The sequence below is a fragment of the Haplochromis burtoni genome, unplaced genomic scaffold (genome assembly GCF_018398535.1).
Source record: "Haplochromis burtoni strain Fernald_Lab_line unplaced genomic scaffold, NCSU_Asbu1 Contig_29, whole genome shotgun sequence".
In the NCBI taxonomy this organism is placed as follows: Eukaryota; Metazoa; Chordata; class Actinopteri; order Cichliformes; family Cichlidae; genus Haplochromis; species Haplochromis burtoni.
The window spans coordinates 2608800-2623020 of NW_024582390.1; the positions used below are offsets into that span (position 1 = coordinate 2608800).

The window sequence follows — 14221 nt, forward strand, 5'->3', positions numbered from 1 at the left end:
GCAAGCTGTCATCTATATTTAAAATACACTGCAGTACACTGGGATGCCAGCGTATAATAAGGAGTATACTTACAATATATGAGGGAGACAGGCTTATAATGAGACATCCTGGCTCTAATCAACCTTATAAAAGTCTGAAGAGGAACAGAGCTGCATCTGCCACACCAACAGTTTTCACACCCAGTTTTCAATTAATGAAAACATAATTTTGTTCAGTCCTCCAGGACGGGGATAACTTGAGGGCCTTCTATGTGGTGTGAACAAACCTTTGCGCTCTGTAGCTCTGTTGGTGTGTGCGAGACACATACACAGTCCAATTGTACTCAAAGACACACACATGCGCGTACACACAAAGCAAGAATTTATACTTGTCTGTATGGTTTGTTAGCACTCAAGAGATAAAACTTTACATGTTGCTCCCAATTAGCACAGCAGTGACCGTGCACTGTCTCCTGTGCTCAGCTTCCCTTCTGAAGAGGGTCTATTTATGTGAAGACTCATGAGAATGTGAGAATTGAGGCGAGAGAGAGGAGATATGGACTGTGTGAGATAGAGGGTGTGTGTGTGTGTGTGTGTGTGTGTGTGTGCGTGTTATGAAGGAAACAGGGTGAGAGAGAGGGAGTGAAAGAACGAGATAGAGAGAAAGGGAGAATTGAAATGGCTTAAGCATTCATTTTGAGTGGAGAGACAGGTCCTATTAACATTTAACAGCATTTGTGCAACTTGGTGCCGAGGTTATGATGCAAATGAGGAGGAATTAAAACTGGCCAGAGGTTTGTCATTGATGGATTGCAGTCTGGCAGTGTTCACACTTCCTCGTGTCCATCAGAAGCGATTACTGTGTAATTAAACCTTATTTCTGGACTTTCTAGTGCATAATTACTTTGTGAATGTAACCATCATCTAAAAGCTACAAAAATGCTTTACCATTTACTCTAGCAGTCAGTTTCATGGGCTTGTGTCAGATATAGCCATCAGACAGAGCAAAAGAACTGTCACTTTTAATAAGAGGAAAAAAATTAAATGAAACAGTATGCTTATTACAGAAAAATTAGGCTTTCAAGAGTCCTTTCTGTTATTTGCATAATTTATCCCCCACCCCACCTACCACACATACACACACTGCAAGCTTTAGGCAATTTCCCTCACATTTAAATAGATTGCACATTTAAGGCTACTTAAGGAAAATTATCACTTTGCATATTTTAATTGTTATGAAGGAAGTGATTTGAGAGAGGTCTGTGGCTCATCCTCTTGAGCCATGCGGTTGTGAAGCTGTCTGATTCGGCTGCTCAGCGCTGCAGCTCCACAGATAACCTCCGAGTTCACACACATCCACTCCAGTTTCATCAGAATGCAAATGAAGCACAGAACACTGGGACAAGTGGATCTTTGATATTTACAAAATAGCCACTAATAACTTGAGTGTAATTTGTTTGACTCAACTTTATTTTTCTCTTATCTGTCCTGATTTTTTTTTTCCTGGTCAAATGCCTCTTGTTTAAAAATTCAGAGGGAAGAAACAAAGGGCATGTTTGGTGCTAGAATTTCAGAGCTCACAACAATCTATCTATCTATCTATCTATCTATCTATCTATCTATCTATCTATCTATCTATCTATCTATCTATCTATCTATCTATCTATCTATCCATCCATCCATCCATCCATCCATCCATCCATCCATCCATCCATCCATCCATCCATCCATCCATCCAATTAAACAAAGAGGGCACAATAAATGAGGCAAAGGAAATAAATCTGAAGAGTATTTTTGTCATTCAGTCATAAATTAGATAAAATTATCTTGACTAAATTACTAAAGAATTATTTCCAGGTAATGTGCTAAAGCATAAGACCCAAGCTAAATAATGCCTGAAAACAATTCCGTCCTCCAAGGACAGTTCTCCATGGGAGACTGCAGTGTTTTAAGTGTTAGTATTCTTGCCTTGACAAGCTTATCAGTCCTTATGAAGTCAGATAGTGACAGGCACTGATAATACGAAATTCAATTTAAAAAAAAAAACCCATCTTTTTGTTGGGTAATTTTACTAATTTAAATAATGCAAATCTCAAATCTTCATTTAGAACAGCTATATGGAAATTTACAAAATGTATGTTTCTCCAAATAATAAGGAATGAAGGACATAATACAAGCAGAATGTTTTTCATCCTGTCAAACCAGTGTCACTATCTTTATGTTTATAGTAATGAGAAAGACACATGTTAGATTTCATGATAAACTCACACACAAATAATATTAACATGCATACACAATTTAAAAAAAGAGAAAATAACCAGTACTAATAAAGTGTCTTTCCTCATTCATGTTAATTGCACAGAACCTTCCCACGCATGTACCACCTACATCTTAATGACACCATAAAGTGGAACTTTAGCATACCTGTTTGCTTTCTACTAAAAAAACATCAATTATGAATTTATAAATGTTCATGGATCACGAAAGGTGTCATTGATGGGCGGAGCGTAATAAAAAAGTATGTTTCGAACTGCTGCTAACTGATTTATTTTACTCTAAAACACCAGTTAACTTAAAAAAAAATTATCACGCTGTAATTGATTTAACATTGTCTTTCAAAATGAATAACTCGAAAAAGAAATAGCACAGTCTATCACACCGTTGCAAATTTAATCAAGTAAGTTTAAGTACAAAATGCATTCAGAGTTCAGGAAAAAAAGAAAACACCTTTATTCAGTATTCAATAACCTTTATGTACCTTGAAATTAAAATACATTTAAATCGACTGTACTGTAAGTATGGCAATACATACACACATATAAACATGTATGTGGTGCACTTCCGTATGTACGCTGTATATCATTAGCAAATGTACAATACATACAGCTATGTGCAAGTTTGTTTTCTGTACAGGTATATGAAAAGTAAAAATTCAGAACTTTCATATTTTAATGTTATCCCTCACACTTGCATGTAGAATTGCAAGTGCACAGATATACACAATAACATGCGCACTACAACAATTCACAAAAGATTAAAGCAAGTCGTTATTTTTTAGGAAAAGAATTTGCATTGGGGACCTTGCAAGAGACAAGGTTAATGGAAACATGATATTGTGAATATACTGAACGTCAGTACTGTATGTGCAGGTTAACGTCATCTTTGTTTTCAAGGTGCCTTTTTTTTTTCTGTGACTAGTTCTTGACAGCGTAAAGACAGTCTCTGTGAGGTAGACTGCTCAAATTCAAGGGCAAGCTTTTATTTAATGCATTTTTTTGTTTGTTTTAAATTTTTATCCACAAATGCATGACATTCAAAATGACAGGACATGAGTACTACATGTAAAATATGTAGCAATGAGGTAGAAAAGGTTATAAAGAATGCCAGACTGAAAAAACTCATGATGGAAACACCATTTTAAGCAGTTCAGCAAAATCAAATCACAGAAAAACTGAAAGATATTGAAAAAGATGATACAAGTGACTGAGAGTCAATGTGCTTATCAAAGGTTCTGCTGACATGTTGTGACTGTATACCCACATCACCTTCAATACTGAATGATTTATAATAACATCTACAACATCTGAACTTTACAATGTATTTTGATAAATGTGTCTAAGTTTTCCTCATATCAGATATTTGTCAAAAAAATGTTTACCGTTTAGCTGTCATGACAAATAAAATCATAGAAATGTAACATTTTATGTGCCTTGTGTTACATTGTGCTCTATTACACATTGTTTGGGAGACAGCTTTCTCTAAAATGCACGAAAGATTACTTACATACAACTTAATTTGAGTGGACTATTCCCCCTTTCAATGTACATCTCTGCTGCTTGTGAACAGTTGATCTTTTGTACTTGTGAAATCTGTGCTTGTAAATCGTGCTCAAGGCTTCTTAGTACCTACTTGTTAAAAAAACACAAAAACAACAACAAGAAGAAGAAAAAAACTTCTATATTCAGTCTCATATTCCAGTGTGTCATTTTCTACCAAACTCTGTAATAAACAAGTTAACCATATGTGTATTTGTCTTCCATGCAGATATGCTATGTCCATTCACTTTGATGGGGTGAGACTTGAAGCTTATTATTTCACAAGCTCATGTATCTCTTAAACATTTAACATACTTTGCTTCTGTAACTTAACAATGCCCAGTGAGATGGCAAGAGATTTTCCAATTATACATAAATACATCCGGCAATAAAGGTAAATTCGCAGCTTCCTTAAAACTGTTTTCATCTTATATAGGAGAGAAAAAAAAAAAAACCCCAAAACAAACAGACGCATAAAAGGCAGCAAATACTTGATGTGTAAGGGCTTTTACAAGTAGCATCAACTTTTTCCAATTTCATGTGTTTGCCCTGAGCGGTGCCAAATTTCATGTAACAATGTTACAATGTTTTAGGATAATTTCATTTGAGAAAAATTGCATGTGACTGGTGAGTATGACTGTTACAATTGACATAATGCAACAATTATTACTACTAATGAACTTACAATGAATGTATGTTTTTTTGTTTTTTTATAACTTCCCGGTAATTCCAGTCCCTTCAAAGAACTGGTGTTGGAAATTACCATTGGTATTACATGTAGAGAACATGATCGATCCTGACTGTAGTCGTGCGTTACAAACAAACTACTGAATATAATAAATAAGTGAAGAGGGCATGAATATTCTTCATTACTGTTTCTCCAAATATGTGTAGGTCTACAATTTTCAAACTTAACAAATACAATGATTCTGTCCCTAAGCTGATCAAAATGTGTCGGGTTTAGTTACCGTTTTACCAGTTACAATTACTTGTATGGATTTAATTAAACTGCTTAGATTACTCTTCTGTAAAGTGTTACATAGATTATATGAAACTAGAAACAGACTTTTGGTGCAGCTGGTAGATTTCTTGCTCTGTAATTGTTCTAAATGCTTTGAAAACATCCTGATGTGGATCTTCGAAAATTAATGATATCATACCAGGTAGCAGTGATCATTGTGAATGTTGTCTAATAAAAGATAAAAGATAAAATATGTGCAATAGACAACAACAAAAAAAATACGGTCCTTAAGTGCCTCTACCCATCTACATCTGCATCTACTTCAGTGGCATTTTTCAATGTGCGAGTGCTTTGCTTTCCTTACTACTATGAGTACATAATACATTCATACTTTTACTTGCCAATTCAGCTATCAGATTGGCTCTTTTATTGTTGGAAATGTTGCATGGGCATGTACTGATAAATGGCAGCAAATAGTGATTGAAAACATTGTACGAGTTTAAGTGTGAAAATTATAATGAAATAAAAACAATTTACCAGACAATGCAAGACTAGCCTTTGGAAATGTCCCTAAAAGAGAATGCCACTCAATTCATGGATGTTACACTTATAGCCTAAGAAGGAAAAGTAAACTTCAACATAATGGAATCATTTTTAAGACAAAACATGTGCAGGCTTACACACGTCTATGTTAGACAAAGATTCAGGGGTCTAGCAAGGTACAGCAACAAGATCACTGGTGAATCTTGGCTAACACAGAGCAAATTATCCTTAAGGCAAAGGCATAGTGTATCACAAACCTGACATTCAGTGGCATTCCCCTTTACGTATATCATATGGTGAGTAACAAGGTTCTTGGCAGTTATCAAAATGTAAAGCTAATAGATTTTTTTTCCAGAAATTGTTTTGTTCGTTTTCAAAGGATTTTCTAATCGAACAAGCAGAAGAGATGCTGACATTTTGCTGTCCCTATGAATTTGTCTTTCAGAGATAACAAAGAAACTGAGGTAGAAAGAAACTTGGGCTATACATAATCCTTAGGTTTCATTAATGATAAAACAGCAGCAAGATGGAATGAAATCGCTTGGGGCAGTCGTCATTCTCAATCCCAAGATGTTTGTCTACACCCTTTGTATTTCTTTCAGTTCTGCATAACCACAAGCTAGGAATTTGTGTCTGCAAACTGGCAACTAAACAACAGGATCATTTTATTTGATGTAAATGAAGTTTTTCTTTTTCTTTTGACAGCCAAAAGGGGAAAAAATGCTCCAAACAGAAATTTCTTTAAGGCTATAATTCAAGATACACAATGATTCCATTATTTTTAAAGGCAATTGTCTGATCATAGAACAAGTTTCCATTTCAAACTAATTTCAAAGTTAAAGAATCCTAGACAAATAAATGAGAATTACTCTCAAACATTCATTGCAGGAAACTTCTCATTTTGAGGTATTAAATAGCCTTTCATGGTTAGATGATGCGATTTTAAATGCAAGTCAGATGCTTGTGTATTGTGTAGTGCTTTGATACAAGCTCATGAGGTACTAGACATATCATCAACATCATCATCACTTTCCTGAGTTGTCAAATAGAGAACATCAAAAGAAAAAATGGTAGAATTTTACATTGTGACTATTCTGATATTTTAACAAGAATTACATAGTAATTTAATGCTGAAATTGAATTCACTGTGTCAGCTTTTTTTCAAAAAATGTAACTGTCACTTTTATTTATAGCACATCAACCAAATTTAAGTTGAGTGAAAAACAAACAAACATATTTTCATATTCTCCACCTAAAAATAATGGATATACCAAAGTTATGGTAAGTAAATGACTTACACATGCATAAAATCTGTGTAAGGTAATGAACCCCAACTAAAATTATGCCAGTAAATTTAATTCAGCTCAAATTAACCACGGGTGTTCACAGAGAGCACAAAACAGACACAGCTGAAGAACACTGTTCAATAATAAAGAGAAAGCAAGGTTTTGTCACATTGTAAAGCTTTTTTTTTGTATTAGCACATTTCACCAATGAAGATTGTGAGGCAAAAAAATACAACAAAAAACTTAAACAGCACCACCTCAGGCACTTGATAGCAACTAAATCTCAAGATCAGCAGAATAGTATATATATATTTAAATATATATATATGTATATACAAAAATGTGGGGCATCTTCTCCAAGCTGTTTGAGTTGTAGTTAACACATGGATTTAGCCATATAAAGTTTCTTTTCTGATTTTAACCAAAGTCTGACGTCCAGACTGATAACTTCTGTCAGAAGCCAAAAAAGGAAATTTCCTTTACTCTATATAGCATGTTCATGTCATCACTGTTTGTTTTTTTTCTTCCTCACTGAAGGATAAACACTTATTTGTACTTAACAACTGGTTTTAAAGAAACTGTGTTTGATAGGTCCCATTTCATTGACTACAACCAAACATTTTATTCCACTCAGTGTACACATCAAGTTCTTTTTGTGATATGCTGGGCTGGAATTTGCAAAACACATTGTCAAAGTCTTGGTAAGAGATTGGCCTCATCTGACTGGGGTGGATATTTGACAGGTCAGTACCAGGCATGCCATGGAGCGGACCTACGACAGCCTCTTGACAGAGTTGGACCACATCCAGTCCTGAAAAGCCTTCTGTCCTCTGAACAAGTAGTGACATCTCTTTGTCACTAAGACAGTAGTTATGCTGTGAGAGCAACTGACTGATTATCTGATGGCGTGCAGCCCCATCAGGCAAGGGAATTAACAATCTCTTGGTAAAGTACCTCCGCAGGGACTCTGGGATCTCTTCAGGCTTACTTGTGGAGCAGACCACAAGAACATGGTCCTCAGTAGAGGTCAAAATACTGTCAAGCTGTATGAGAAGCTCAGCCTTCAGGTGATTCACAGGACTCTCCTCACTGAGCTGGGCTGACAGCAGTAGGTCCACCTCACTGATGAAGACTACTGCTGGTTGGCGACAACGTGCCATGAGGAAAGAAGCCTGGATGATCTTGTCCCCTTCTCCCAACCACTTGGTCACCAGTGCTGAACTGCTTAATCGCAAGAAGGCAGCCCCCAGTTGGTTGGCCATGCAGCGTGCCAGAAGTGTCCTACCAGTTCCCTGAGGTCCAAATAAAAGGAGGCTCCGAGGTAACGTGGCCAGTCCGCTGAACATATCTGGCCTTAAAATGGGCCATAGTATCTCCTCTTTTATGGCTGCTTTGGCCATATCCAGACCTGCAATGTCACTCCAGTCCACTGGGGAGCCTTGCTGAAGGATTTCTGTGGTCACCAGCTCTACAAGGTTGGAATCACTATTCTTCAGCTGTTCCTCTGCAGCATGGATGGAGGAGGTAGCTGTACCTATATCAGACCCCGTTAGGGAGTGAGAGAGGTGCTGTCTGTGCTCTTCGGTTTGCTCGCTCATCATGGGAGATTCAAACTTGCTGTAGGGCTCAGTAGTTCTAAGATCACCTGCAGAGCTTTTTGTTGAGCCGTATGATGGAGGAGTTAGTGCTCTGCCAGAGTGCAAGTTAAATTTTCTTTGCTGATCAGAAGATATTGGCTGCTTCGTTGGTTTAAAAGCTAAAGATGTCGCTTCAGCATTTCTTTCAAAGCCACTGCCCCTGTTTGAGTCTGAGATGCTGCCATCTACTATTCTGTACATGGGGCTCTGTGCAGAGCGCTGTTGGTTGTAGCTGAAATTACCATAGCTTGAGTCCATATCTCCATGTCCACTCATGTAGAAAGCTTTTCGTTTTAATGAGTTGGATGTGCTGCCATTCAAAGGTGTTGGTGCAATTGGGGTATGATTATTGGACTGGTAGGTGTAGCCAGGCAATGTGGAGGGAGGGATTGGTGTAGGAGCTGCAATACCAGACGGCAGATAAGCAGAAGGAGGGGGTGCTCCCCCAGGGCTATAACCAGGGCCAACTGCAGCCTGCGAAGCATACCCTGTTGGAGGATAATTGTAGTTGGGAAGGTTTGGAGACCCAGTGTTGTAGCTCGGCACTAAACTAGGAGGAGGAGGCGGGGGAGGGGGTTGTAATAGCCCAGCGCTGTGCAAAGGAGAAGGATGTGGGGATGGGAGGGCGGGGGTACTCTGGCCGCTGTAGCTAGAATGCAGGTAGGAACCGTTGTAGCTGGCAGTATATTCCTGAGAGGGGAGGCCCGAGTGGAGAGTAGTGGCTGTGTGACTTCCACAGTTACTACTGGAATAGCTAGGCTCAGACAAACTGCTGGCCACCCCTGGGGAGCTGCCTATGCTAGCCGACACATCTGTAGGGGGTAGGGCAGCTGTCATTCCAGCTTTGCTCACAGATATAACATCTGGAGCACAGTTCATTGGGTAAATCCCCTCCTGCCAGGACTCATTCTCTGACTTTCGTCCATTCATGAGTCCAGTAGTGCTATCAGAGTAGGAGCACAGCAGGGTTCTTTCATTTGGGCCTTCTAGGATCCCAGAGTACTTCTCTGCATATTTCTTAAGCAGATTGGAGGCAGTCAGCGCAGAGATGTCATCATTTGCCCACGCATACTGGTATGTTCGCTGTAAGTGCCCCCGGTAGGCCTCTACTTTGTGTGCTGGCGAGCGAGTAGTGGATGAGATGTCAAAGTGTTGCTCTGCCCATTGTGTGTGCTCTGGGGTCCACTGCATCTTTAGACCTGGATATTTCACATAGGGAAGAAATATATCAATGTAAGCATTGAATTGTGGTTTATCATCATTTAAATGCAATAATATTCTACAGTCAAATTGTAAAAATTCAAACACACTGAAGTCCATAGGTGTTTTTATGACCGTTTTGTAAGAGGAATAAAAAAACCGTACAAAGTAAAAAAAAGAAAAGAAGAAGATATATTTGTTTAACCTATGTACTAAGTACATTTTATACAATATCAGAAATATAATGTTTAATACTATTTGCTTCATAATCTCTACATGTCTCTTATGACAGAAAACACTATCTGAATACACATCACAGACACGATGAGGATGTGGGACCCATCACTTGGTAACGGTGGTATAATCCACCCAACACAGAGCAGAGTGACACAGACATTGCAGGTCAGTCTATAATCCAACTCTCATCTGAGGCATTCTGAGACAGTTTCAAATCTGCTTGGAGGACAGCAGCAAAGCAATCTTCCTTGGCAGCGCTCTGTTGCTTTCATCACACAAACCCCTCAGCCCAGCATGAATTACATCCACATCGAGTCTGCCTACTGCTCCCTCATCGGCAGAGTGAGGATGAGGGAAAAAAACCAAAAAAAAAAAAAACCCCATGCTTCACTTGTCTTTTTCTCCCCAGCCTCTCTATGTAGCTTTAAAGGTTTGAATGACAGAAATAATCAAGTTAAATACTAAAATAAATCTGCAAATAAAACTTTTTACTCACGCTGTCATCTATTACTCTGAGATTATCAGAGGGTGTACTATATCCCCAAAGAATTTAGATTACTAGAGATTACAGCTCAAGACAATCTGATAGTGTACACAGTCTCACATCTCTCATGAACACTAATCTGACCAAATGCCACAAGAAGATATGAGAGAGGATGCATTCAACTCAACTGTTTCTGCCCATTAGAATGTCTGTCTTTGTTAAAGAGGCAGTGTAGTGTTATACTGTATATTTCAGTAGGTTAAGTCCATACCACAGCAACAATCAGCTAATGTCCAGATTACAAATGCTGTCGATTCCCTTCTGACTCCCTCCCAGCTATTTGCCCACCAGTAACTCTAGACACCAGCAGCTAATTAGCGGGATGATGCTGCACTAATTGTGTTAATTTACAAGGTTTTAGTCAAAGAGATCCATGCTATAGCTCACATGGTTGTCAACCATCCAAGCTAATCATAAAGGAAAGAAAACCTGAGGCAAAAAGCCAATACATAAAAATAGCATAGCTATACTGTAGTTGAATAGAAATGTTTACCAATATGTAGAAAATGACATGTAAAAACAAATCCTGTTACTATGGAGAACAGTGATGAACTTTAAAATCTGAAACAATAAAATAAAAAAAGTCATACATGTCATACCACAAAATCTTGTAAAAAGTGTATTTAATCTAATATTTCTAATATAAATGAACTTAAAATGAAGCGTCTACACGCTTGAGAATTCCAAAAGTAGTTACTGACTAACATTACTGTGTTAGTCACTCATTATATTCCAGATCAACTGTTTTACTAGGTATGTAGGTGGGTCAAATGCAAATTAAAGAGTCTGCAGAGGAAAAAATATTTTTCCATTACAGTCTGACACCCCTTTTCTTTATTCCTCTCTGCTAATGTGTTTTCTACTGTGTGTATATATATATATATATATATATATATATATAATGAGGACCTTGTTTTGAAAGCAGCAACTACCACTGCACTACCCACAAGTATCATGATGATGGTCTCTGTAAAATCATTCAATAGACTTCTTTAACACTCAAGGCACATTTTGTCAATAACAAAATTGCACGCAGCTTATTGAGTAAGCTTTTTCTATTACAGCTAATCCTCTCTGAACAATGTGCCACTTTGGACAAGCAAAGAAGTGCTTCTAGCGAAGCATACTTGAGATCACTGAACATCAAGTATTTTATAAAAAGGAGACCATTCAAGATGATCAAAATTCAACGCACTGCTAAAATAAAGTACATTTGCACTTACAAAAAAAAATGAAAAAGAAAAACTTACACCTAAACCTGGCCTAAATAAATGGGTATTACATACACCAGCAATAACACGACACATTCCAGTCTTAATTGGTATCACTGGGTGTTGAAATTGTTTGAATGCATCAACCAGTTTAATTATACTGAAACATTTATAAACAGTAGTATTTTAACGAAAATCAGAGAATGGCTTGATAAAGAACAAATGTTATAGAATGGATGATCAATGCATACCAAAAGAAAGCATATGAATAAATACTATACATAAATAAAAGGCAAATAATTACACATATAGACACTAATCCATCAAGAGGCATAAATTCATGTGTACACACACATAGCAAATTAATATAATAAGCACCTACTTTGGTTTTACATGACAACGTTGTTCTTTATTGTACCCTCATAGAAATTCAAATACAACATCCACAAGATCCTTTGTCCTTCTTTGAAATGGTATAATTACAGAGAACTCTATTAGAGGAATGTTTTCAGATAGCCTCAGGGCTTGAGCTCAAATTCCACTCATCAGCGACTCACAAATAAGGCCTTTGTTAGACTTTTCTCTGTTTGTTAATTCATTGGTCTCAATAATCCTCTATGGCATATTTAAGATGATCATTGTAAGTAAACATTTGTATTGAAAATGTGTCCAATTCTGGAGTTATTTAGTTCATAAGACATCTGACTGACCCCATGATAAAGGCAAGAATTATCTGATAAAACACATAATTGTCCTGCACAGAATAATATAGAACAATTTCAGTTATACATTATATATAAAATATCATCAGAGAAGATCAGAAAATACATTCGGCATGTTATGCCATGCTGCGTTATGGTGTTTAATTTCAAGTTGAGTGATCATCATCGATGAAACAGAGATGCTGACCTTTTTGGGAACTATTAATCTGGTAGCCTAGGCCGTTTTTAAGCAAACAAGAGTGGGCCTCCACTCTGTCCATCCAATTTCCTAGTGCGTAAATTGGACCACCGCTTGCACAATTCTCTATTCATTACTGTGCTGCTGAAAGGAAGCACAGAGGTGGCAGAGTGGTTTTCTTTTCCTTTTTCTGTCTATGTGTGTGAGTGTGAGCGAGAGAGAGAAAGCAAAATGCCTTCCAGGAGGGTTCCCAAGCATAAAGAGCTGGACTTTCCTTCCTCTTTTTGGTTTTGGGGGAGGGGAAATCAGGGGGTTGGGGAGGTGGGGGGTGAAAGCTGTCGTAATTGAAACGCAGCCTAATCAGACTCATTACCATTTTTACCAATTTGCACCACCAAAGATGCTTATTAGGTAACTGTGTTTAATAAGCCGCTCTTTAGAAAACTAACTGTAATGAGCTCTTTAAAGTCAAACTTGAGTGTGATTATGCACTGGAAGTGTTTTGCAGAGCTAAAGCAGACTGGTACATTTAGTCATGTACAATGTCATAATTAAGCTGCACAAACTCTGCACTTCACACCACACAATAGTCCCAGCTGAGGCAGTAGACATGCTGAAAAGTATTTATAATTACTGATCATTACAACCCTGGGGTTTTCATCGCTGGACGTAAACATAATTATGGGAGCTTTTGCTTTTATTCTGCACACAGAGCTCTCTACTTGACAAGCGTGAAAATATTGCAGACAGACAGTAATTATGTTTATAAATAAAAACAAGCTGATATTCATATTCAAATTCACTGGAGATATTCTAAGTAGGGGTGGGGCAAAACATTCTAATACAATGTGAAATGGTAATCGGTATAGCTACAGTCATTCATCTCACATATCAAGTTAAGACTATTTAAACTCAATTTAGAGCTCCATGTAGCAGTAGCTCCAATCTTTGGATGGCAGAGTGCCATTTAACCCCTCATTTAGAAACGATATGCCTTCCTCAGTTACGGTCTTTTCCGCATACATTTCAGTCTGTCTATCCATAGTAGCAAATTACTACAGGTCTCCAGACTATCAAAGTCAAATGATGCCATATGATTCTATTCTACTCCAAACTTAAAAGGAGGAAATGACTGTACAATGTGCTTATAGTATGTTTATGGCATCTTTTGAAAGTGTTTTTATAATGCCAATAATACAGGAAGATATGAGCTTGAAACCCATTGGAACAGAGGAAGCACCATTTCAAAGTAGCAAACAGGAAAACGTGTCTGACTTTAGCCTGAGCACATGTATTAACATTATCTATCTAAAACTACCCAATGCTGAGCCATTTGCACAGTTCAGATAACTAGAAACAATGTAATTTATCAATGAACCCGCTGATTTGATAGATTAACAATGAATGAGATAATTTATGTATATTACAGTATTACATATTATATCTCCTGTCAAAATAAAATAAATAATGGAAAAAAACAGGTTTAAAGGAGGATTTTTAAAATTCCCATTTTATTATTTATTATACTACTTTTTATCCATTTATTATTGTACTTAACTGGGTTGTTTCTGGAATATCAAAAAAAGACACTGACACCGAAAATTTAAAGAAAATGTACTGATTCGTGTTAAGAATCAAATTTTAAAAGGCAATAAAAATGTAGAAACATCTTCCACACAAAAAGTTTTTCAAATTAAGTTTATTATTAAGTACTGAAATTAATTTGATATTTATTAAAAAATGTTGTAATTGAAATTACTAGGGCTAGTTGTCAGTCATTCAAACAGCTACCCTAACTTCACATGAAATAGTCTTTATTAACAAGAATTAAGAATTAATGTAATGTGGATAACACACACACACACACACACACACACACACACACACACACACACACACACACACACA

General features: G+C 37.1%; 1 protein-coding gene across 3 annotated transcripts in view; it reads right to left on the reverse strand.

Moving 5' to 3' along the window:
- Positions 1-2627: 2627 nt before the first annotated feature.
- fign (fidgetin) overlaps positions 2628-14221 on the reverse strand; it is a 27269-nt gene continuing 15675 nt past the window's right edge. For all 3 annotated transcript variants that reach the window (XM_005918208.3, XM_005918207.3, XM_042219210.1), the window contains one exon: positions 2628-9420. In XM_005918208.3, the coding sequence (XP_005918270.1) occupies positions 7184-9412 (2229 nt within the window). In that variant the 5' untranslated portion in view covers positions 9413-9420 and the 3' untranslated portion in view covers positions 2628-7183. The remainder of the gene's footprint in view (positions 9421-14221) is intronic.